The 26,129-nt window shown below is 38.4% G+C and overlaps 1 protein-coding gene across 1 annotated transcript in view; it reads left to right on the plus strand.

Moving 5' to 3' along the window:
* Positions 1-26,129, plus strand: part of LOC113225809 (histone deacetylase 4-like) — a 128,039-nt gene that overhangs the window by 91,746 nt on the left and 10,164 nt on the right. Inside the window, exons 3-13 of the mRNA XM_026458248.1 lie at positions 9,422-9,528; positions 13,168-13,239; positions 14,487-14,594; positions 20,575-20,739; positions 21,846-21,916; positions 22,057-22,193; positions 23,369-23,473; positions 23,786-24,098; positions 25,523-25,599; positions 25,647-25,945; positions 26,028-26,126. Of these exons, the coding sequence (XP_026314033.1) occupies positions 9,422-9,528; positions 13,168-13,239; positions 14,487-14,594; positions 20,575-20,739; positions 21,846-21,916; positions 22,057-22,193; positions 23,369-23,473; positions 23,786-24,098; positions 25,523-25,599; positions 25,647-25,945; positions 26,028-26,126 (1,553 nt within the window). The remainder of the gene's footprint in view (positions 1-9,421; positions 9,529-13,167; positions 13,240-14,486; positions 14,595-20,574; positions 20,740-21,845; positions 21,917-22,056; positions 22,194-23,368; positions 23,474-23,785; positions 24,099-25,522; positions 25,600-25,646; positions 25,946-26,027; positions 26,127-26,129) is intronic.

The raw sequence follows: 26,129 nt of genomic DNA on the forward strand, positions 1-26,129 counted from the left end.
TTTGTTCTTAAAATAAACCCTTTTGTACTAAATGTCAAGGTCGTGGTATGTGTTGTTATGAACTTTCCGCGTGTTGTGTTACAGTTGGGTGAATAATGTTGCACTATACATTTCTAAACGTGGGGCGCACTATAAGTTTCCGGAATGAATACGAAAAAAATACTATAAATGATCAGAAATTAATTTATTGTTTCTCAAAATATTATCCGTTAGAGTTAATGCACTTTTTCATACATATGACGATGAGTATGTATATACTCATCCGTGACAATCTCTGAAACACATTTTTCATACTCTTCGACAGCCTCTTCAGGTGATGCAAATCGTTGATCGCGTGACTGGTTCTTAATTTTTGGAAATAAATAAAAGTCACAAGGTGCCAGGTCGGGACTGTACGCGAGACGGCTCATAACGTCAACGTTGTTACAACGTTTGTTATCGTGGTACAAGATATACGGCGTTTACGGTTATTTTTACGGAGTTTGTCAATAACTTCCGGCAAACAAATGGTCGTGTACCAATCACTATTCACGGTACAACGATTTTTTAAGCAACAGTAGCCACAGTCCAATTTTATTAAAAAAAGAAGCAATCATCCGCTTAGAGGCACTTTGCACGCGCGCCACTTTGGTTGGTTTCGGCTCATCTCGAAAGACCCATACGCTCGATTGCTGCTTTGTTTTGGGATCGTAACTATAAATCCATGTTTCGTGACCTGTTACTATATCCCACACCAAATTTGACGTCCCTTTGTTGAATCTGGTAAGCATGACACTGCACCAAGTGACGCGTTCCATTTTTTGAGTGTCAGTGATATTATGTGGGATCCACCGAGAACACAGCTTTTTCACACCCAAATAATTGTGTAGTATTGATTGTATTTGACTCATGCCCATGCCTAAAGATGCCCGAACCCCATGGTATGTCACATGCCTGTCTATTTTGATCATACGGCGCACAGCATCAATGTTTTTGTTGTTCACAGCAGTGGACGAACGACCATCACGAATTTCGTCACTGAGATTCACACGACCGCGTTTGAATTCTACAAATCAACTATAAATAGTCGTCTTGCATAGTGCTTCATGGCCAAAAGCAGTTTGAAGCCGAGCGAATCTCCGCTGAGCTGTTAAATTACACTTAAAGTCGTAGAAAATCATACTACGAAAATTTTCACGAGTTAAATCCATTCTGATGTCGACAACCAATTTTTAAAATGACGCCACAATGTAAAATCAAGTGACAGTCAGATGAAACAAATTGTATTCTACAGCCAAAGAGTTCCATTTTCAAATGTTATAATTACTTTTTAAATATTGTTTATGTAAGTGGCCAGTTCCGGAAACTTATAATGCGCCCTACGTATTATAGCGTATTTGTGATCTAATTTCTCGCATCTTCAGAGTTGAAAGGAATGCCTTGGCTGTACTGCTTTTATCTGGCTGCTTTTTTAACTAATAAATATTTGTTTTATTAAATATCATGGTGTTTTACTACGATTTAAACGTATCTGGCTGAGTGAAGCAACTTTCATAAGTTTGTCACAGGTGGCGCTGACGGCAATAAAGCCATTTAAACCTAATACAAAAATCTGCAACAAACACAAAGAAATTCGTAAGATCTGACTCGTTCTGTAGCTGAATTAGTAAAAGCGGTGGCCCCGGTGTAGCACAAACGCTGGTTCGAATCTAGCACATGTTCGTTGAAAGGTTTCTTTGTCTTTTTCTTTGTATCAATAATAATAACGGAAATTATTTCACCGTTATTTTTATATTACATGAAATGATGATTTTGCCAATGTTACGATCGAAATAAAAAATAACAAAACAAAAAGCACTTAATTCTATTAAGACATTAATAAGATCATTGGACATTAACTGATGTTGATGGGTTGGTCCACGGAAACACTCAGGTGAGAATATAAAACAAAAGACAGCACAAACATGTAGCACGTATATAAAAGTAAACTCGTATATTATTTAACTGATGAATTTGCATAGAGTAAACATGTGGGGAAAACACTCAAAAGATTATTGATGTTAGTGGGGTGGGGAAATTTCGGAGGTAGTCAATTATAAAGCGGGACAGAAATATTAGGGCAATTGAAAAACATGCGTTCTAAGTTACCTTCATCTCGGCCGCACTCGCAAAGAGAGTGATTTCAGACTCTGATTTTACTCAAAAAAACCGGGGTGCAAACGGGGTGAAAAGCGTGAACGTATAATAGTGGAAGTGATATTTTTAAGCAAATTGCGTCATTGAAAAAACAGTTTATAGTAAATATATGCTGTAAAAACCGAATTTAGTGGGTACATTTGATTGAAGGTTAGCGTTTACCAGCAGTTTGTCATGATTCCTGCCACAATTCCGACCAGGAGACTTTCGCAAGAGGCGTTAGTATCGAACTGCAACAAACATCTTTTTTCCACACTCACAGTAACAAAATGTCGTAATCCGAAAGTAAATTGTTAGGAAATTTCTAAACGCCAGTGCATGGTAATGACAACGCTGCGGAAATTACAAGCGTCGTGTTCAACTAGATGTCATTGGGTGAATCTCATTTTGTGTTGCATGAAAATACAAAGGGAAAACCTGCAAATTACCGCTTTTTTTTCCTCAATTCGAAGTTTACATACAAATCTCGCATACTTTAGTAAGCAATTTGTCAAGTAACTATAGTAATTTTTCACAAAATTAATTTAAAAAATTACTTACCAAATAAAATACATTTTTATCATAATTGGCACCAGTCAAATGGGACTTTTGGCTGGTGCTAAGAACAATTTATTTATAATCTATTTTGTCAGTTTCCCAAATTTTTTTCTTTCAGGTTATGTCACGTTATAATAGAGGGTGCGATTGGCCTTTTTTAAATAAAAGTCAAACGTCTATTGGAATTTAGAATACAAAGAAACGTAATTAAACGAAGACATGGCTCATAGGACTTGTATCCAAGCCAAAATTATTAATAAATAAACAAGTCTAGTTCCATCTGGAACATGTTTTTGAGCGCTCCCGAATGCTTTCAGAATAGAGCCTCTTTAACACAGTGTATGTACAGTTTTCTGTTTTTTTGTCGCATTCGTTACGCAATGGTGCACGCGCACGTGTCCGAAAAGTCGTCGCGGCCGCAAATAGCTCATCACGTGGCTTTGTATCTACATGAGAACAAAAAATATTTGTTTTTATCCGGAGTTTGGTTTCGACCATTTGAAGATTAATTATCGCAATAGTTATCATCACGACATCGTGCCTATCCGTCCACGTGAACAACGTAATCGTTATTGTTTGTTTGTGTATTATTATTACATTGAAATATTTGTGTTTGATTCTTCGAAATGGTTGGATAACAACTAATAACAATTGAGAGAATCTGCTCACAAAAACGTTGGATGCGACTGTAATCTTTATATTACTAGTCCATTGTCCTGTGACTCAGTGAGTATTGGCAATTCTTTATCATCAATACCATCAACCCATTGCGTCATGTCAGGCATGTCATCTCGGGCGTCCACCGGTCTGGCCAATCATCAATGCCATGTGAACCTTCTTCGACGTACAGGATTTTAATCACTGTGTTTTCCTTCACTATAAGCGAGAGGTATTGCTACTATAGACTCATACATACAATAGCCATATTAGATTCGAACCGTGCAACTCACAATTGGGAAGCAAACGTACTCCCACTGGGCTTGGGCTGTCACTGCTCCTCCCTATCTCTGCTGATTTCGCTCGGATGAGAGCTGGGCACTGGCGTGCGACCTATTTCAGATTCATCGTCACGCATTGTTCTGGGCCGGGCGAGAGAGGGGGCGGCCTTCAAGTCGCGGCGGCGCGGGGGGTAGAGCTATTTTTAGAACGCGGGCGGGGGGGAGACGCGCGGGCGAGACAATTATTGTTATAGGCGGTTCTTTTTAATGTGTTAATGAGATGGAACTAATGCCTCAGAAAGGTCGAATCTCACGGCACGCTTTTTTATTTTGTAGAATGTACATAGAATATACAATGTAACTGTTCGTTTTGTACATGTGTAAATGGGGACTAGTGAATTCATTTCAAATTTAAATTGTTATAATGAACTTATTCGAAAGGTAATTAATGATTCGTAAGTTTTGCCCAACACAATATATGACCTTGTTTTTTAGAATTGTCAAGTTTGCTTTTTGGGAAAAATAAAACGCGGCTTATTTTCATTATAATCATTATTCAAAACAAAAACAAAGTACTCTTACCTAAAAGTAAACACAAAATCACACAATAACTCGTCGAATAAACACAACGAATGACGCGTAATATTTTGCTACGCCACGTCTACGAGAGTCTACGAGTCTACGAGAATCCGACACTGTTCTCAACTACGCAAAGGACAAAGAGGTTATGCCATTTTTTGTCTGAAGCAACTGGTGAATAACACGTATTTTTATGTAACTCGGTTATTAATTATAATTTTATGACTTTATATATTTGAACTTCAGTTATTTGCCCTACAAGTTGTCTATTTATGGTAACTGCGCAGTTCTGCGCTGCCCGCATTTTATTATCGCAGTTAAAGTCAATCGTAAAACCAACATAACGCCAAAATAAACTATCCGTGCACTATCAACCACTTTGTTTATCTAGATATACACTGTACTTGCTTCAATTTCTTTATTTCTAGACGGGTCACTACACGAGATATTCTTGTTGCGATTTTTTGGTTTATCGAAATAATGTATAATAATTTATAAGGTTATTACTTCAATTTGACTATTTTATAACTACATGCCAATCATTTATTTCCCTTTCATGCCATGTAAATAGTCTAGAAGTAGCAAGTGATCAGAATAAATAAAGAAATAGTACTTTTATGTTTTCAATACCTGCATAGCAAATTAAACATTGTATTTACTATCAAATGTCCAAAAACTACACAATTAACAAATATTTATTTAAAAACACCACAGTGATTTTTTAATTTTTGTGTCTCATCAAATATGTTTACTATTATAATAATCGAAGGTGAATCAATATGACATTTAAGTTTTGATTTCGTTTGTCGTACAAGGCTTTTGCGGCACGGAGGGTCGGTAGCGGCGGCAGCCTCGGGCCCGGCCGGCCAGGCCGTCTAAATATAGACGTCTAAAAATAACTCCGCACTCCGCCCCGCGGCCCCTACTTCACCCCCAAACCCACCCCTCAAACTACCCTCACCTACCCTCTACCCCCGACCTACATTTCCAGTAGGTGCCCCCTAACCAATTGTTCGTATTTTATTTACATGAAGCATATTGCTCGAACGTCTGTAATATTGCTTTTCTTGTAGAGTTTATGTAGAAAGTTCTTCATAAAATAAGCTTGAAATAAAGACCTGTATTAACTTCTTTGCGAGAATATTCCAACTAGTATACACATATACACTTCACACCCTATTCAGAGACACAGCCTTCCACTAGCTACTTCTAGGTTGGCCTCTACTAACTTGCTTTACCTACTAGAATTATCTTAAATATTCAGATGACTTTCTTTATTTGTTCAGATAGAGTGACACGCACACTCTAGTGATGTCACGCTTAATGTGCAACGGTCTACGACGTTACACTTACTCCATAGTGATAGGTCAGTGTGGGTTAACAATGCATTAGATATGTTCAAAACAATAAAAACCTTCCGAACAATAAAATCCGATTACTCAATATGACGGCACAATGTTTATTAAGGTTAATTTTCATTGGACACGGTTTTTATTTTAAAAACGCCTATCGAAAAGAAAGGTCCAACTGTCTTTATTACAGCACTCTGGTCATTTGATTCACATACATCCAGGCGCAGCAAACAAGTCTAATTATTTACGAACATGGCAGTCAAGATAACAATCGTAATGTGGTTATTGTTGCAAAAATTCGTTGATGCTGTAATAAACTTTATCTTTCAAATATTTGTACAATCACTGGAAGGTGTACAAAAATATAACAACACATTACCTGCCTTTCCCCCAATTCTAGGTGATATAGGAGGTCTCGGTCTACCACTACAATGTAACACTTTTAAATAAGTTAAAATATAGAAAATTTCATTGTAAAATTGATTAATTGCAGTTGGTTAAATTTGGTATTGAAAAGGCCCAGACCCGTTTAATGTACATATAACTCATTGTATTTGATATTCTCATCTCTTAACATGACGCTGTTGGTTGATTTAAAATATTCTCAAAAAAATAGGAGAAGTAAATGAAACGAGAGTTTTAGTTTTTTGAGTTTTGTGTGTGTTTGTTTTAGTTTTTGAGAGTGCAGTTTGAGAACTCCTGGCGCTCGTAACACCATAGTATTGCTAACACGACACGACTTGCCCGAGAGCGACATACTGCTATTCTCGCAGAGAATTTCGCGACTCTCGCGCAAGACGCGTCTTGTCGTGCTAGCCCTACTTGTTTGCTAGGTTAAGTCCATTTGTGTGATTGTGCGTCACTCATAACAATAACAATTTCGAAACCTACGCACATAGCATGTTTTTAATAAAACACCGTGATTTGAATATTTATACGTCCAAGCTACCCGCCAAGGCCGTATGTTTGACCGCTTGCGCCCGCGCCTCCGCGAGCAGGTTGCTGCGATTTGTGAGAATTAAACTCGTTTTGGCAAATTCTAGCATCCGCATCATAATTCTGTCATAAATATAAATGTTTGCGAGTTGTGTATTGAAAATTGTACCTACACCTAAGAAATCTAAGAAAAAATTACCTGACCTTAAACCCTGAGTTTAAACTATGTAAATTTGTGTAAATTGTATATAAAATATAAAGTATGCGTAAACGTGACGTTAATAAATTGACATAGCGTTGAGCGGCGGTTATATTATATAGAGTTTTACTAGTTGGCGTAATTTTATTTGTTTGTACTTGAGAACAGTGCAGTCTGTTCATCGACAACATACCTTTAACTCAATTTTCAAATTTACTTTATTAAACACCAGTTTAAACTTTATAACAACGTATTCATGATCACAATAGTGCAGTTTGTAATTTTTAGAAGATTTTGGTTTTGTAGACGTTACTAAAATTGCGTGTGGAGATATTTTATGAACCAGATCACAATTAGTCAATATGTTTGTTTTTACTGTCTATTAAATCCAATAGCAGTTGAAGTCCTTGCGAAAGAGTTCGTCTAGTTGGTGCCACTGGCATCATGTTGGTGAAACTATGGACTCCTAGAGCTTGTCAACTTTATGTCACAGGGTGACGGGCGCGGTAGCACTGCACTTTGCAATTTAAAGCCACTTGCTTGTCCGGTCCTTTGATATCTTGAAAAAAAAATCTTTTAACGGGTCTCGTAGTGGCAGTAAGACGTGGTAAGATCGGTGCTGTACAGTACACTACTGTTTATCGTCAAACTCTTAAATAAATTTGCGTATTTTTTCGTTGCGCACGATAAAATACGCAAGTTTTACACGATATATATATATATATATATATATATATATCGTGTAACTTTGACTGGTGAATAAATTACTTAATCGTTAAAATTAATGTTAAATTTACTTCTTATACAATAATTAAATTAACGTACGTGTAGTGCAATCGATCACAATTACAAAATGCAAGAATTTGGCCTAACTTGATAGCTCGATGACGTTTCATGGTACTAATCATCGATAAATTTAGAGAAAAAAGAATTTTAGCATAACAAAAATTTATATCCGCGATGAAAACGTTGATACCCCAGTATACATTTTCCGCTGACACTTAGGGGACTTTTTTGTTTAAGTTATTTGTTATCATCAGTACATTCATCAGCTGGAGATGTCATCATCAATCATGGCGTGTGTGGATTGCTAGTTACGTCACTAATGAATACTTTCTATTTGGATGGAAAAAGTTACTTACATAATTCCATTCATAATTTCATGTTCTATAATGTGATGTACAAAATAATAATAATAGTTAGTGTATATACTGTATAGTCCCACTGGTGGGAACAAGCCTCCTCCCACGATGAGAGGACTTGGGCTGTAGTTCCCAGTTCTCCACGCGGTCCAGATACGGTTTTGGAACTTCATATACGACTACATCATGTGCAAGTTTCCTCACGATTTCTTCGTTCACCTAAAACCTGGTAAATTTCGAATTCAATTTCGCACAAGTCAGAGGTGCAAGCCTGCATTCGAACCCAAAACCCTCTGCTTGCAACGCAGTAGGTTTTGACATTATTTAGTAGTGGTAGCTGGCGATGTAAACAATATATATTACGAGTGCATGTTCGACTTCTGTTGGTCGGTTTCCGTGCGCAGAGTCTCTACTAGTTAGTTCCACCCTTGCCGTTCCTCCTTCGGTTTACTACTGGAAAGTCCGGAACACTCCATCCTTATGTCATTGACTTACCACCCATTTGCACGAAGCGGTTTGCTACACCCTTAAGGTAATGGATACACTGACTACTATTCACTTAGAATGGTTGAGAAAGGCATAGGAGATGGATTGAGACGCATTTGTCTATTTTTCGTATAAAATAATAATAGTTAATATAAAACAAATTACTTTAACAAAAGAAAACAAAATGGTATATGTATAACCTTTATCTAATGTTCTTCTTCAGGATCATTTATATTTTATAATGCAGAACCAGATTGCAAATTCCGAAATTGTATGATACGGCACAAAAAAATATTAAAGTGTTTTTTCCAAACTCTACCTTGTTTTTGTTTACATTATTGTAAGTTAGTATGGAGTTACCATTAGTGTTGTAACTGGCGATTGTGCTCCGCCTTATTGCTAGACATGTCTAGTTAACGGGCGAAACACTGTCGAGCAGTCTGTTGTTCATCCGCACGGCGAATCGACCTACCTCACCCCAGCCGTGAGATGGCATAAACAAATATGTAGGTATTGAAACGTCGTCAGACAACTCCGTTACGTAACCGCTATGCGACTGAAAGGCACTGAAGGCTTCTTACGCAACCTGCGGTTGACGGCCATACGGGAATATAAATAGTTTAGAAGAGCAAATTTATGCATGCATTGTTCCTTTGTTGTGACGAAAGGCATTCATTATTTCACGTTATATAACACCCAGTTAGTATCACTGTTAAATACCTATTTATAACACAAGCGTCATCATTATAAACCCAATATACGTCCCAACTGCTGAGCACGGACAGTGAGATCTACCTCTGTCCACGTTTCCATCCACATTCGTTCTATAAATTTGTGCCGTCAATGTAACACCTAGCATTCTTCCTACGCGACCAAACCGTCGGCATCGAAGCATTCTTGTTTCTGACGTTCGTTCACCTCGTTGCCTTAATAGTACATGTTTAAATGTTGCACTTGATGTGTATGATGAATAACAAACGTTTCAGAAGGAAGTGATACAACGGCAATATCGAATTGATTTGACGTCGTTACTAATATGATGCACTTTAGTAACGTAAGTGTGTTTGTTTGTTGCAGCGGAGATGGCCCACGAGGGCGCTGAACGGTCTCCGCAACGCGCCTCCCCCCCACACCAGTCACGCGCACCCCCCAGTGACTCCAGCTTCCACCATCAAATAATGCAGGTACTACTCAATATACTATTTTTCGTACACTAATCACTAATAGCTATTGCTACAAGCTTGTAGATCATCTTTAGTTTTTTGTTTTATACTATCCCCATTACGAGCCGATGGTATCGCGTCACTAGTACTTGTGCGCTGTTTTTATATGTGAAAATAGAATGTTAGGTGACTATTATAATTACATACTCAAAAGTGAATACGAAAACTTGTTTTGTGAAACATCAATTGTCAAGTCCCATGTGCCTGTAATTTCTCCAGCACCTTTACCCTTCAAAACGAAACACAGTAATGCTCCAGTTACTGCTTGGCGGCAGAAATAGGCAAGGTGGCAGTACTTCCCTGGACGAATTCTTTTACAAAGAGCACTACTGCTACTAAATATTCATCAGGGCAACTTCTTTTCGGTTCTATCAATGAGTTGTATTCATACATTTTGTCGGTGTGTGCTGTAATAACATTATAAAGGCGTTATCGATGGTCAGTATTGTCGACAAAAACAATAGGGCTTTCAGTCTCGCTTCATTTCCGCGTCCCGGAAAAAGGTTTCGGTGCGATTGCGAAAATCCCGGTAAAAACGAAACTTTCGAGACTATTACAAAGCTAGGTTTCCATTCTTACAGGTTAGTCATTTAGAATGAAACTTGTGTTGAACATGAAATTTTTATGAACAAATTAAAAAATAAAAATTATTTAGGAAAGTTTTTTCTTTTTTATAGCAGACACTCAAGAAACAATGGACATTTAATGTGTTTTAGTGTGATTGTCCCTTATCTGAAACATTATTTGCTTTGATTAAATGCTTTGATTCTATTACTAATCGTTCTTCAATCTCCACAGATTATACTATGCTCCACTCTACAGAGTTGCCATGTGCAAGTAACTAGAATAAAAAATGCCTGTTGGTTTAGTAAATTTTTTAATATTGTTTATGAACCGACTCACTATTCTCGATATTCCTGGACTTGAAACATCATCTCGACTCTCGAAAATGGCAAATATCGTCGAGACTTGGGATATTTATGATTTCAAGGTTCCTTCCTTCTGACCTATTTTGGGTACTTTTCAAAGATTTGTAATTTGCGAAAGAAAAAAACATTTTTGAAATACTTTCTTTTCTTATTAACACAAAATAGACGTACAGTGCTTGTGTTATTTCAGATTGTTTATTTTTTTAGTGGAATGATACTAAAACTTAGCCTGTGTAAATCTGTGAACCCATCTTGTAGGTGATTAAAAATAAATTGAAATAGCCACATTTTGAGGTTTGAGAAACCAGTCCTCAATCCTCCTTAAAATTTTGTTATTGCACCCCGAACAGATTGTATATAAAAATGTAGACATAGAAACTTTTGAAAGCTGTGTAAATCTATACGACAATACTACAAAATCGTCGGTTTCGGCAGTTAGGAGGGCGATGATAATATCTGATGATAACATTTCTTAAGTAACGTCGCCTTGCCTGGTTCGAAACACGAGTAGTTGACATGTACTTGTTGTAAATTTTGCAGTACTCAAACGAAAACTACTGCTTTTCTTTCTAATAGTTTGTTGACACGGAATAACTTATTTTTACTTCTTTTCAACTTTTCTTCCTCCAAGAACCTCCAAGAACAGCGGTGGAGTTTAAATATGAATTTTATTTATCTTCAGTTTCATACACATTTTTCACCGCCACTTTTTTTGGTTTACGTTTCATATCACGGCCTGTAGACAACCCCGTTATATGCACATAATATATACATATAAAAAAGTACAATCGAGAATTCGTATTTGGAAACTGAGACCGTACATCTTAAATGCCAAATACAGCAATTAGTGATGAAAGGAACGATATACATACAACACTTGTATTGTTCTTGTCTCACAAGCAAAAGTGAGTGAGATAAGAACTTGACCATTCCTCGTGTTGCGCCGTCAAACCAAAAACATACCCAAGTAAACTTATAAGCAAAACGAACAAAAAATACCTAAAACATTGAATAAAGAAACCAATATATAACATAAATCCGTTTCCGTGACCTTTTCCCAAAATACACGTGCGCCCGCCTCCCGCCGCAAGCCTCGCGCGAACCGGCTTTTATTTATAAAAACTCTTGAAATAAACACAACATGCCAGCAATATATAGCACCAGATGTAGGTCCTTGTGTCTACGCTACGGTTTTATTAATTCTCGCGTCGATGCCGGAACATGGCTGCATTGAGAGTTGCCTCCGTCCTTTTCAGGCGTCAAATGTGGTGTCCAAAGAAGAAACGCGCGCAACCCACATGGCCGTGGTCCGTAAATGTCTCTCGTTGTTTAACTGGTCATATATAAACTGCTTCTTTTTGATCGCATCACAACAACGCTATTTGAACACGGTGCATATGACTATACAGTAGCGCAACTTGGCTTCACCAGGTTACGACGCTCTTGGCACGAAACTAATTCATACAGCTGGAAAGAATTCTGAATGGGGCTTGAGCATGTGTTAAGCCACGTGGATGTGCGTTAGACGATGAAGGGCCGTGAATTATGACGTCGTCGTGACATGATGTTTTGGTCATACGAATACGCGAAGCAAAAAAATCGTATTATTAAAATTTACGTATTATTATAAGTACAATGAGACGGTGTAGTTATATCATATTCGATGATTGTCTAAACTACGACATCTGCAATGAAACAGAGAGAAGAGGAAGTCGCAGAGCACTGTGCACATGTGCATACGGTGTCGTATCAGCGGTGCCAATTCGGTAGCTACGCGTCTTTGCGCGCGCGCGCAGTATTTTCGCGCCGCCCACTCCCGCGCGCAAAACATCCGCCGCTATTCACGTCGCATTCCTCCTCTGCCGATTTCCCCAAAATAATGCGCCAAAAATAATGCGCACGCGTTGTTCGATATTTTTCACTGTTCGTGAATGCTTTCTTATCACTCTTAACTACCCTAAATTATAATGAATGGAATCTAGAATTCTGAAAGTACTCGTAAAAATGTAACTGTAGTGCCTCTTGAAAAATAAATACATAGCGTTCAAGTTAAGTTCTGCCTAGAAAATATTAGTCAGAAATACTAAAACAAACCCCCGTTTATTTATTATAGTACTGAAAAAATGTAATAGCTGTGAACAATTTGCCGATTCAAACTGAGTTGGCAAATTAACAGTAACTATTTTTACTTGCTACTACATCTAGTAATGAAGTAATTATGTTTTTCTGATGTATGCGCTTGGGCTCGTAAATGAACACCAGTTGAAATCGCCAGTTTACACGTCAATAGTTAAGCACTACTACAAACGTATAAAGTCAAAACATTACATGCTACGTGAGTGTACGATCTTGCGTCTAACAATTGATAATAAAGCTACTAACAAATTTTAATTTTTCTATTTGAACTTTGTCGATTATAGTTGCCCTGATACAGAATAGGCACACCCTCATTCCCCTGTACTTTCTTTCTTTTTGAGAAGATTACAAAACAATGTGCTGCTTGAAAACCGTGTACGTAGCCCTAAGTGACTTTTCTCTACGAACTTACAAATGCAATCAATTTTTTCACGCCTTAATGATTAATAAATATTTCCAACAGCACATCTGTTTTTGTAGTCGTAATTAGAGGAAAGGAAGTAGTATTCCTACATGTATATTGTCTGGTTGTCAGAGTCAGAGCCCACGAAAGAACCATATCGCTGAGAGGGCCAAACAGTCGTTAGAAAATAACTTCCTGTTACAAGTGAGTCCTATATGTTTTTGTGTAACGAGTGACGTATTCAACAATAGCTTTCACTACTTTGTTATTATCCATTTCGTCAATAATAGCATGTTGTAGAATAATTATTTGCAGATTAGAACTAAAAATCATGCATTAGAATTGCTATTATCTAATTTTGTTTTTCTGCTGCAGCCAGAGGCATTATTCTCCAAATACGTACCATTAATCAAAGTTGCTGTTGTAATAGAAGTACTCTGTTTTCGATTTGTTGATAGAGGATTGTTTTCATTTGTCCGTTGACAAAGTATTAGTAGTACTGTTTCAAAGCTTATTTTGGAACAATATTGTTGAATACGTCACAGTTTTTGGCTAATTGTGAGAATTTGTGTGGTATGTGGGAATTACATCACGATGTGCACTAAGAATACACTGCTGTACATAAATTTGTGTTAAAATAACTCTACTCATGGCTGTACTCATACGCATTACACTTTTACACGGTGATACGAATCGCACATAGTTCGTTGCATGAACCGCTGTTAAATAAAATTAAAATAACCTCACATTATGTAGGTACGTCATTTAGAAGTTTACTTATCTAGTGAGGTTCTAATTCTTTTATTGTCACTCTTTACAATATAATGTAATTAGTTTAAATTGCTTAATTGACCTAACAGTTCATGCTACGAGCTTCATTCACTTAATTTTAATGTATAAATGTTTTCAGAACTGGTTAGAAAAGGTGAACAACGACATTACTAATGAATTATTTATTAGTAATTTACGTTGTTTTTTTTACATTTACACCCATTTTTGGTTCTCATTCTTGAAATTGTAAATTTTTGGGCTTGATGTTCACCTTTTCTCATTGATGTATTTGTTTACACTGGCATTAGTGAAGATCCACTTTTCCTACGAAAAATTATCTTCACTTTATTTGTGAAGAACTTAAAGTGTCAACTTGTCAAGTCCCTTGTCTTTTCGCATTCTCTTTGATTTCCACTTGTTTTTGGTCTCCAAATTACTTACAACTGAGTTTCATTAGACCACTGAGATAAACGATGACCCTGAGACGTGTTTTTGTTTGTGTTTCGACTCATTACGACGTGGTGAACTCAAGTTTGACACTCAAGTTCTCGTCTAAAAAGAGAAAACTTTTCAACTTATTTCTTGGTGACGTCCTTGCTGTCCCGTTGCGCGAACAGAGCGCGGGTGGGGCTGGCGGGGCGGGCGGGGCGGTCTCGCTCAACCGATGTGGTGTGTTGCAGCTGAAGAAGCAGCACCAGCTGCAGCAGGAGATTCTGCTGCAGCACTTCCAGCAGCAACGCCAGCAGTTAGCGCAGCAACACGAGGAGCAGCTCAGGCACCACGTAAAGGTTAGTCTGCGTAGTTGTCACCTATTGATTCAATTTAGGTAGGATAGGACTAGAGATAGCACCCGAAATACATAAGCAGGCATAATATTTCGGAATGACATCAGCATGTGCGACTTTCGGTATTTGATTTTGATTCCTTACTGTAATATACTAAATACAAAAATGTTGCCGATGGAGAATCGATGTGCGTGCCACATTACGGTAGTTTTAATAATTAAATTATATGTGTTAAAGTAAATGTGTATTTGCCCAGTTGTTCCACGAATATGCTAAATTGAACAAAACAGTACCAATCTCCAGTTGTTGATAAAATGTGGTGATATGTTACTTAAACAACAGATGTCGCTCAACGCATTAAGTCGTTGGAACACATACCCGTGGAAAATTTTTAAACACATCAAGTCTTCATCACCAATCGGTGGTAAAAGTAACCATGACGGATGTTTACTTTACTCTGTTAAGCGTTGTTTTCATCATTTAAAAAATACAAACTGTGCACAACATTCGTAGTGGGAATTAAACTATTTTTCTCGCGATAACCTGAGAACGTTTTGGCATTGCCTTTAACTTGTTTAACCATAAAAACTTAAATCATTTCGACTGCCGCAAGCGACAGTATCGAAACTGCAAAATCAAATTTTTTTTTATTGCATCACTTGTAAGAGAATATGATATACTATTAGAAAAATGTACAGTTTGGTAAAAAAAATCATATTAAGGGAAGTTTTAAATTGAATACAATCGGTATTTCACACTATGAGCGACAAATCGATGAAGGTTCGATACTGTTCTAAAGCGACGGTGTGCGCGCACAGTTCGTAACTGACTGGATCGTTAGTATTCGCCGCGATGCGATGTGAGAGAGTGAGGGCGTGTCTCTTTCGTTTACTTTTAACTTGTTCTAGTTACTTATTTTCTTTTGCTCTTTGTTCTTTTTAATCGGAGTTTAAAAATGAATAGCCGAGGTAGATGTGTGGTTAATTTCGTTAGAAAATATAAACAACAACGTCATGGTGAAACCTCGTCTAACGAAAAAAATTATAATTAACTTGGTAAGTATTTACAATTTTATTATGTCCCTTCATAATATCAAAAATAAATTACCTAATATATCACTTATGTAACTAAAATTCCTAAATGTTTTTAAAATAATTAGTTCTTTGTGTCATTTTTCTCATCCAAGTGATCAGATGACTGGTCAAACAAGAAAAACTATCCAAAAGGGGAGATTCGATAGTGTTCTAGTTGTATGTAATTTTGACAAAGTTTACCATCTCAGTCAGCCGTGAACATGGGACCTGTAAAGAGCCTGAAACCTTTGTTTGTTTGAAAAAATAAATATACACGATTTATTCTGATTTCATAATTATAGTAGTAACATACTATAAAATGTTTTTTTTTTAGAATCTCCTGTGCGTGACAACAATTATACTGAAGAAGAATTCATTTCTAAATGATATTTACTATGATGTCTTTTCCGCTTGGTCTACAGAGGGTGACAAGATGTGATGGTCTGATAAATGATTTCCACAGCGTTTAGTATCCTAATAGTTTGATCTACCACCTCTCAAGCAGAGGCAGTGGGTTCGAATCCGGACTCGCATCTCTGAGTTTTTCAGAATTTAAGTGCGAAATTTCATTCGAAATTTACCATGAGCAATTGAGCATTCCGGTTTAAGGAAAAACATCGTAATAAGGTTCACAGAACTCGGAAAACGTATGAAGTCCCCAACTGCATTGGTCTATAGTCTGAACCTTTGCCTGAGAGGAAATATGACTATGGTCTAAATCTTTGCCTGAGAGGAAACCTATGCCCAGCAATGGGTTGTATAAAAAGGTTGATGATGATGATGAAGCCCTACTGAAGAGCAGGTGTTGACTTATGACAAGCACATTTCAAACAAGGAAACTGCACGAAAATCTAAGGCACAAGTTATGTAAGATTTACGTGACGGCAATTAAAACTGCATCAAAAATAGTATACGCAACATACGATTATCAAAAATTTCTCAACAGCCTTTCCGGTGAAGTGTCTCTCTTTTATTTTGAAAGCACGTTGTCACTGATACAATTTACTATTTGCGATATTGGGGTTAGAAGACCACACAATATTGGCAAACTTAGAGCAAGCGTCAAACTACCAACAGGTAGCTGATTATTAGATTTTGTTCAATAAAATATAACTACTTAATGATGCAGTAGACATTGAATTTTGGTTCGACAACTGCACTGGACAAAAACGCAATAGTGATATACAGCCTTTACATGTACGCCAATAATAAATATAATATAGACATGACACAAAGATTTCGTGTTCATACACGGGTTTTTGGGATATTTATATAGTTTTCCTAATGTAAAAGATTTTTGACAAATTAATATTATGTAATAAATATCTTATTAGGAAATTAAACTATTTTTTTCTAAGGGTAAGGGTTCTGGTCAAATTATGACTAAGAGTGACAGGCGCAGTAGCCCCCTTTACAGGTCCGGAACCTGACGTCTGTCGTGACTATGGGACCTGAAAAGGGCCCGAAACGTTAGTTTGTTGTGAGCATTATTGCATTCCGGTTGTGAAGGGTAAGGGTTCTGGTCAAATTATGACTAAGAGTGACAGGCGCAGTAGCCCTCAGATCTTTGCGATTTAAAGCTCTGAGTGGCACTGCAACTGTTATGGATAGGCGCTCATCATTCATTATCATCAGGCATACAACTAGTTCGTGCCATCGCTTGATATTACATACAAAAAAATAAGAAGACTGAAACTTGTCATAGTACTTGTTTTTTCGATTTTATTTTAAAAAATTGATTTCTTTCATAATTATTAAATGTGCGTTTGTAAATTATAAAATCAGTGTTTGGTTTTCGTATCCTCTTCTATATCAGACCGTAAATTACTTGGTATAAATAATTTTTATCGATTCTATAAAAGCTGTCAATGAAAGTACCGAAACTGGTAGATTCAATAATTGTTCAAATTTTACAAGCCCTGAATACTAACGAATCTACACTTTCTAAGAAGGTAAACTATTGAATGTGAAATATCTAGAAAAATACATAAAATTTTTAAATCATGCTAAGGCCTAAGAACAACACATATAATTAGTTATCATAATTGGGTGTCACTTTCACGACACTATTAAAACTTATTATTCTAAGTCAAAATATAACTTCACACTGGTCTACTGTAAAGTATGCATTTTGTAGTTTCGATACTGTACGTTGCAGCAGTCGATTTGTAAATTATCATATATGATATGATATCATATACTCGTATATGAATAATATATACTATGAAAAATTTAAAGGTGGATTCTATTTTGCTTTTAACCGACTTCAAAAAAGGAGGAGGTTCTCAATTTCACTGTATTTTTTGTATGTATGTGACACGATAACTGATTTGTGAACAGATTTTAATTATTCTTTTTTTTTTTGGAAAGAGCGTACCTCAGTATTGGTCCCATTTATATTTCAAGGAAATATTCACCTCTGAGGGTGGCAAACTAGGTGATGAACCCGGTTTCGCACACTTTCCGGTAATCGGTTTCAATAAAACTTGGCAAATAGAAGTCATTCCACGAACTTTTGAGGTCGGTTTTTTGAAATTATCGTAGTTTAAACTGCTATGCAAATTATGCAGACATAAATATACTCTCAACTTATCTATAAACAACACACTGGCCTTATAAACAAAACAACTTCTATATTATATACATTAATTGCAAAATTGAGAAGAATACGCGTCGTAAGCTTATTAGAAAGTACTATAATGCAAATGTGTTTTTTTTATTAGATTTAGGTAAATCATCCGTAAGTGGCAGACAACAACAACAAAAACTTCGAAGACTTTATGAAAAATTTTTGAATATTATGTATTGTCTACGAGGCTGTAATATTGTTATTGTGGAGCAGCGGCTTGGAAAATGGACGTCTGTGGCGAACAGCTTGTCCCTTTTAATAGATAATAACAACGTCGTTGATGTATTTCTAAGCAGCTTATTGTATTAACGTGCTTATTTATGTGTGTATTTGTATAGGGAAGCAAAACAAACCGGCATTGTTATTGAATCAATTAAACGAACGCAATGTGTTTGAGGTTAGACTAAGTTATATAATAATTTTAAATTCGTTTCCTGTTCGTGTAATGAACGTTGTTTTTATAATCATCTATTTGAGGAATATTACAAAAAATGTAATATTGTACCAAACAAGATTACTTAATTCATAGAATAGGTACAGTAAGTATAATAAAAATTCGCATTTCAACAAAAAAATATACATTAAGAAATTGGGAACAAAATCGTTTACTAGTTCCACTACTGGTTTATTTTAGTGCTGACCTGCATTGTGGTACGTAGAAGTGAGAAATGGAGAGTAGGCCATCGATTAGACTGAGAGAATATTTAAAATATCACAACTAGACCTTGTTTGTATAAAAACACACCTATGCTATATATACATAAATATTAAATTCATGCCCACTAAGGGCGCGTTCCCATTACATCGTAACGTTTTATTTATCGTTAGACGACTGTCGCGCCCCTGTTCCTCTGTCGTGACTGTGTCGTGGACTTTTTTGTCGTTGAACGACAGTCATGCCTAGCTGTTCCCGCTGGATCGTGACGACAATTTATCGTTTCACGGCAGCCGCCTTGTCGTTTGCAGATACGAGACAACGATAAATAAAACGCGACGACAACACTATAGCTGCGATTATCTGTCGTCATATTTTTATCGCGACGTTTTATTTATGTCGTTCTAGCTCTTCCCATTGTCTTGATAGTCTGTCGTCGTAACGCCAAAACAATCGTGAGCGACAGCTAATCGTGTTGTACAATATGTGAACAACTTCATTTAAATATGATAAAAGCCACGACACTTCAAACTGGAGGACTATCTGTCGTCACGACATAATGGGAACGCACCCTCAGGGTTAGGAACCGGTTTCAAAAAATTAGCTAATTTTGATAATTCAAAACAGCGTTTTTGATTTATTATACCACTTATTTAGTTAAAACGCAATAAATTATGAATTTAAATATTTTTATAGGTTTAGGCGAGTAAAATAAAACCAATAATACGGTACAAATTACGCATTACAATTCAAGCTTTATCATATTATCATATTCATCGAGTCGGTGTTTGCGTCACGTCACATTGTCTTATCGTCACGGTATTTTCAGTAACTCGTTAAAGTTTTCATAGGTTTGTCATAAAATGTAGATTCTTGGATTTACTGAGATTGGCTTGTTCTAATTGAATAATAAAGTTGTTGTTGTTGTTTTGTTATTAATAATTTACTAGGTACATATAAAGATGCAAGGGGCTAACATGCATTAAAGGCTTAAATACTTAGGAGGCCCAAAATGCTGCCAACCTTTGTGTCCCGCAGACGGTCCATTAACATTTTAGGTATGATTTTATAGACAGGGCCTTGCCGACAGCCCACGGCACTGAAGTAACTGTCGAAGGTAGTTGTATATCTTTGGCATATACAGATTTATCTCGTTCAGCAAAGCGCGTCTATTAACAGAGTTAGGCTCAATGTATATTGCGTCGGAACGGAAGGGAAGCAAATTTTTGTAACGATATTGTACATAGTTTAATGAACTTTATGTAAATGACAATTGTGTAACGTACAAAATCTTCCGCGGAATTCTCATAAAATTCATAATGCTATCTATAATGTCGTTACAAAAATTCGCTTCCATACCGTTCCGCCGTAACATAAATTGAGCCTAAAGAGCATTTTTGACTTCGATCTTAAACCGCGCCTCATTCCTTGGTTAGTAACATTACTTTCCAAGTGAAATACTCCTACACAAATGTGAATCGCCCTCAGGAACGACTTGAAGCGCCGTTACTTGTATAAAAAACATACAAATAAGTGAGATAGACGTTCCGGCCGCGGCTTTAACTCGGGTATCTATGCGGTTTTTGAGTTGACATGACATTTAGGGTGACTCTGCTGGAATTCCAGATATGGGAACAGCAGAAGGCGCTGGAGGAGGCCGCGGCGCGCGAGGCCCGCGAGGCGCGGGAGGCGCGCGAGCGGCACGAGCGCGACCGCGCCGACCTCTTGCGGAAGAAGGACAAGCACGAACCCAGCGCCAACGCTTCCACGCAAGTCAAGCAGAAGTTGCAGGTGCAGTTGCATTGCTATGCTACCAGCTTACACGCACATCGTGCGTGAACACGCTCCTTATGGCGGAGAAGCGAGATACATTGTTTTGCTGGATTAAATGGTTTACGTATTTACTATTAAATAACGATCTTCCAAGAAATATACGATACACCCAAGGATATTGTCTAAAGAACGTGCTGATACGTTCCACGATAAGATGTACTTTACACGGTCATATAAAACCCCAAAAACAGGCTGAAATAAAAATGTAACGAATTATTAATAAAAAAATTAGAATAAAATGTCTAACTTTGTACATAATTTTTATACGGAGATATTTCTCGTTGAGTACTACAGAGACTAAATTTTGGTTTTCGACTGAAATCCTATGGTTATTAAATTCACATCTAATCCAAAACTTGAAAATTGCCCAGTGGTTTAACGACACGCCGCGCAGCCTGTTGCCACGTCAGTCGCCAACGAGCTTTCTCTTTTTCTTCACCTGTTCTTATTTTATTCATACTCATTCTAAGTGCGGCACGCAAGGGGTGGCTCCCCACCTCACCACCTAAAATCTAGGCTCGTGTTCAAATAAAATGCTTCGCCTTAAAATGTTTCGGCTACAGCGTTGTGCTCACGACTCGCGCGGCCGGAAGGCTCGTTGACTGTCAACTTGTCAACTCGAGTAGTGTAATGATCTTATGATATTCATTTGTTTAGTCGTGCGTGCGCTTTGCGCACCGAATAGACTACAGGTACAGCACGACTGAATCATAATTTATTATGTAGTTGTCACATTTCAGACACATCGCCTCCGTAGCCGAACGGTAACCATGCTGGACTGCCACGCCGAGGTCCCGGGTTCAATTCCCGGGTCGGGAGAAATATTTGTATAGCCTACATTTATTTCTCTCGCAAGGGTGTAATTTGTGGTTGTCTATGTATGTGTCCAGGGCGCCCGTGATACAGGGTTTACAATAAATAAATTAAAAAAATATTGGAGGCTTGCAAGACTATCTTTACAAAATGTTAAAGATTCCTAACAACTAATAACCTATGCCAAATACTGATATTTATACAATCGAAGATCATTATTTCAGTAGTTTAACCGCATTTTCTGTTCGCAGGAGTTCCTCAAAAAGAAACAAGCTGCCGCCAATGCCAACGGAACGGTACCTGGATCGTCCTACAGAAATTGGTAAGGCTACATTTCCAATTGTGGCCACTATGATGTATTGTCCAATTTTTGGAGAGACTTCTAAAACACGAGTTGGCTGAACACTTTGCAATGCAGATGCAAACGCATGACTATTCATTAACCCGCAACGCCATCCCCAGGGGCATAGTAAAATCATCATCGGGCGAGTCAATAACGTCGACGGGCGCGACGGCGCACCCGTACCGGCTGCCCGCGCCACTGCCGCTGGCGCTCAACGCCGCCGTCTCGCCCAGTGATTACCCGCTGCGGAAGACTGGTCAGTCTATTCAAATTATGAATGCAGTCGTTTTGGATTTCGCATGTGGACATGTAATTTTCTGTAAAGGCGTAGCTGTTGTCAATCACACATGTTATACGTTTTATAACTATTCATTTGTGGGTAGACTATTTATATTATAGTATAAAAATATGTAATATACGAAAATTACATGTCGACCTTATTTTGATGGATATTATGCATGAATTGAGGAAACTAAATAAAATAATGTAGATGTCTGTCTGATGAGAAGCCTGTCTTTTTTGAAGATGGAGTCAAAACTAAAATGACATTTCATTACGCAAAAGTGTTGCCCGCTCACTAGCAGCTAGTGATTGCAGTCGATGAATGTTCTATCGACTATCGACTGGCTGTTGGTAACGCTTACGCAATAAATAGACAAAGTTGCTTCATTTGAATCATCATTGGCCCATTATTCGTCCAACTGCTGGGCACAGGTTCATTTAAATAGCCAATGTTTGTAAATTCATACATACATAGACTGTGTTAGAACTATGCCTATTGAAAATACGAAGAGGAGACATATTTTAAACTTTTTCATTTTCGTCGTTATTAAAATGTACATGAATGAACATTGATTTCGATACTAGTAGGCCACCTGTCAAAATAAGACTGTCCACCCCTCCTGTGGAACTAGGGTGGGAGCTTATGTATGTAAAATAAAAATAAAAAAGGCAAAACGCAATTAGTAACCATTACAGCAACGTCGTACCATTTACAACTTAGACAGTTTTTGGCAAAATTTTGCCTTCTTTCACAATCTACCGATTAAACTGTCGACAACAACTACGCGACTGTTTACAATTTTATGAAACCCTACAAGTGTCATTTTAGTTCGTCTTAAAAAAAGACAGACTATATGTATGTGGATTGTAATTATATAAGTAGTTGATTTGCGCTAACGCAATTAATTAGCCGAGACTCAATCGTGCCAAATTAACAAAGACAGTCGACTATGCAACTATGTCGCCGAATGACACAAAATTGACAGAGCAAGCCGGACACTTATCATTTCTTACGCGCCGTTAATTGTTCATGTGAAGTTTTTAAGTATTAGTTTTCATTGTTACGCAATTTCGCGGAAGTAATGATAGTGACCGCGCCGCTAATGTCGCGTGAGTTGAAAATTAACCCGCATGGCGTGCGACTAACAGCGTCGGAGCCGAACATGCTGAAGGTGCGCCTGAAGGCGCGCGTCATCGAGCGCCGCGCCTCGCCCCTCGCGCGCCGCCCCCTCAAGACGCGCATCAAGCAGAGAAGTGAGTTCCACTTTAGCTTCGACCGTCCCAGTCGGCGCTTTCCCCTTTCTCGCAGCCAAGGTAACACGGCCAAGGTCGGCAACGACGAGTTGGAAAGTTGGAGTATGTAAAACGGTATTTAAACGTTTCGTGTGACTAAAACGGAAGCAACACTAAAAGCATCCTTTGTTAGTTTTGTTCCGTAGAAAAGTTTGTTAACACTGTTGCGCGCAGACGCCCGCGCTAACGTTACGAACTGTCAGAATTGGCCGTCGAGCGACAGTTGGCAACCTTAGCGCGCAGACCTTGTGACCCGTCGGCACGCGTGCGCAGATTGCGAGGGAGGGTCCCCGCGCGGCTCCCCGCCCGGCGGCGCCACGGCGCCCATCCGCGAAGAGGAGGAGTGCCCGCGCGCGCCCGAGCTGCTGTTCTCGTCGCCCTCCATGCCCAACATCTCGCTGGGCCGGCCGCACGCGCCGCACGCCGCCCACGCCGCCCTCGCCGGCCACCCCAGCCACCCCGCCCACCCCGCGCTGGCGCACCAGCCGCTGCCCGCGCACGCGCCGCACCCCGCGCACCAGCCGCCGCGACACGCGCCCCCGCAGACGGTACCTCCCTTGCCCTCGTACTTTTCGGCGGTCCTCGCGTGAGAGCTCGTCCGAGTGACGCGACAGATAAAGTGCTTTAGCCGCTCACGCGATGCGCTCCTCCTACCGCAAAATGGCGGCTATTTGGTTTCGCAAATTAGAAAAGCATTCAGTTTAAATACAAGTTTTTATAAATAAAAATTATTCTACATTGCTAAATAAATACCCTCCGTACTACTAACAAAAACATCTCAAATAAAATGCAGTAATACACCTCAAATCCTGCACTTAAAAAGCACTAATGAAATTTTTGGTGTACTTGGATAAATATGATAACATTCCATTTGAGTGGTTCTAACGTTTACCATGAAATTACTCCTTAAAGTATAGTTTATAAACATTTATATTCAGGGTAAACTTAAAAAACGCTACTTACGGTATGTTTTCAATAAATAAACACCGAAATCGCCAGCCCAAACAATAACACTCACGATTGTCGTGTCGTTTTTTTTTTTTTTTAAATGACAGCCAAGGCATTAAAAACTTTATGGTTTGCTAGAGTAGTTACCGAAATAGCAATTAATATTAGTTCTTTTACCTATTATAACTTCGATATCCGTTAAATTGGTATAAAATCATCACCGGCATCTCTAGGTGTGGTATGCGTCTACGGTCGCATGTATCGCGTGAGCGGATAGGGTAAAGGTTTGGGTGATTAACTAAAAGTAAACAAAGTACAGCTGTTACTTGCGAACGAAACACATGGCGTCGGGATAACCGACCAAATACAGTATTTTGTAACGACTGGATTTTTAGGTTGTTTATTGTAGAAAAATTATGATACGCGTTATTAAACATCTTCAATAAATCTATGCTGCTTAGATTTAACTATTAAATAATGTTTTAAAGGTAGTTCGAAATGTTGTTCTTTACCTGAAAATATTATTATGAACTAAGAACCATTTTCCAAAAGTTCATTATAATTTTACAACATTGAAATTACGTATATGTGAAATTGCGAAAACGATGAAACAAAAAATGTAGGGTTTTTGTACTTTTTCTTTTATATTTTGCATTATAATATATACATCATTTAGTTATTATATACGTATTTCTAATTACTCTTATGTTTGTCTCTGTCTCATTGAACTGCATTCTCACCTTTTTCCAATAATTTATATATTATTTCTTTTCATCTTGTTTGTCGCGCTTAATTTTTACGTTGACAAAATCACTGTACAGAATTGTGAAAATGTTTTAAAATCAGTTATGATCTTGTAGTTATGTTTGGCACTGTGTTAATTTTTTGCAATCATCACAGTGCCCGCCATGTTGCTATTGTGATAAAATTTTAAAACGGTTTATCATTCGAATTTGAGAGCGAAATGTGGATATAATAGCTTTATCGAGGCGGTATACTACGAATTTCATAAAATACCTCTGTACGATTTGTTTACATTTGGCTAACCGCGTACACCTTTAGTATTAAGAACTTTATTTTCAAACATTTCCAACGAGCACCTAAGGAATTCATTACCACTTTTAACCCGTCAATTAAAAGTATTTTCTTTGTCACTTTTTAAATCCCATTCATAATCGGTCATTAGAAAATCGATTATCAAGGCGATACAAAAAAATTATTGGTCCTTTTAAGATACGATTAATCGATTGCCGGATCGACATCGGCGTTCGTTTCCAGGTGAGCGCGTCCCTCCCTCCGGTGTCGGAGGCGGAGGCGTACGTGCCGACGGCGGGCGGCGCGATTCCGCCGCGGCTGGGCAAGCGGCCGCTGGGGCGCACGCACTCGGCACCCCTGCCGCTCGGCGACCCCGCGCTGCAGCCGCTGGCGCTGCCGCTGCAACCCCCCACCGCCCACCACTACTTGCGGGATCAGATAAGAAAGACGGTGAGGTCTTCTCGCGTGCGGCACGCGACCGATCGTCGCGTCGCGCGTCGCACGCCACCGAAGAGATGTCGGTCGGCCGCAGGTGCTGACGCGCGCGCACGACGCGGCGGCGGCGCAGCTGCGCGAGGAGGAGGGCGAGGTCATCGACCTGACGGCGCGGCGGGCCGAGCCCGCGCCGGCGGCG

Source organism: Hyposmocoma kahamanoa, unplaced genomic scaffold, assembly GCF_003589595.1.
Source record: "Hyposmocoma kahamanoa isolate Upper Pololo Valley unplaced genomic scaffold, ASM358959v1 175, whole genome shotgun sequence".
Lineage (NCBI taxonomy): Eukaryota > Metazoa > Arthropoda > Insecta > Lepidoptera > Cosmopterigidae > Hyposmocoma > Hyposmocoma kahamanoa.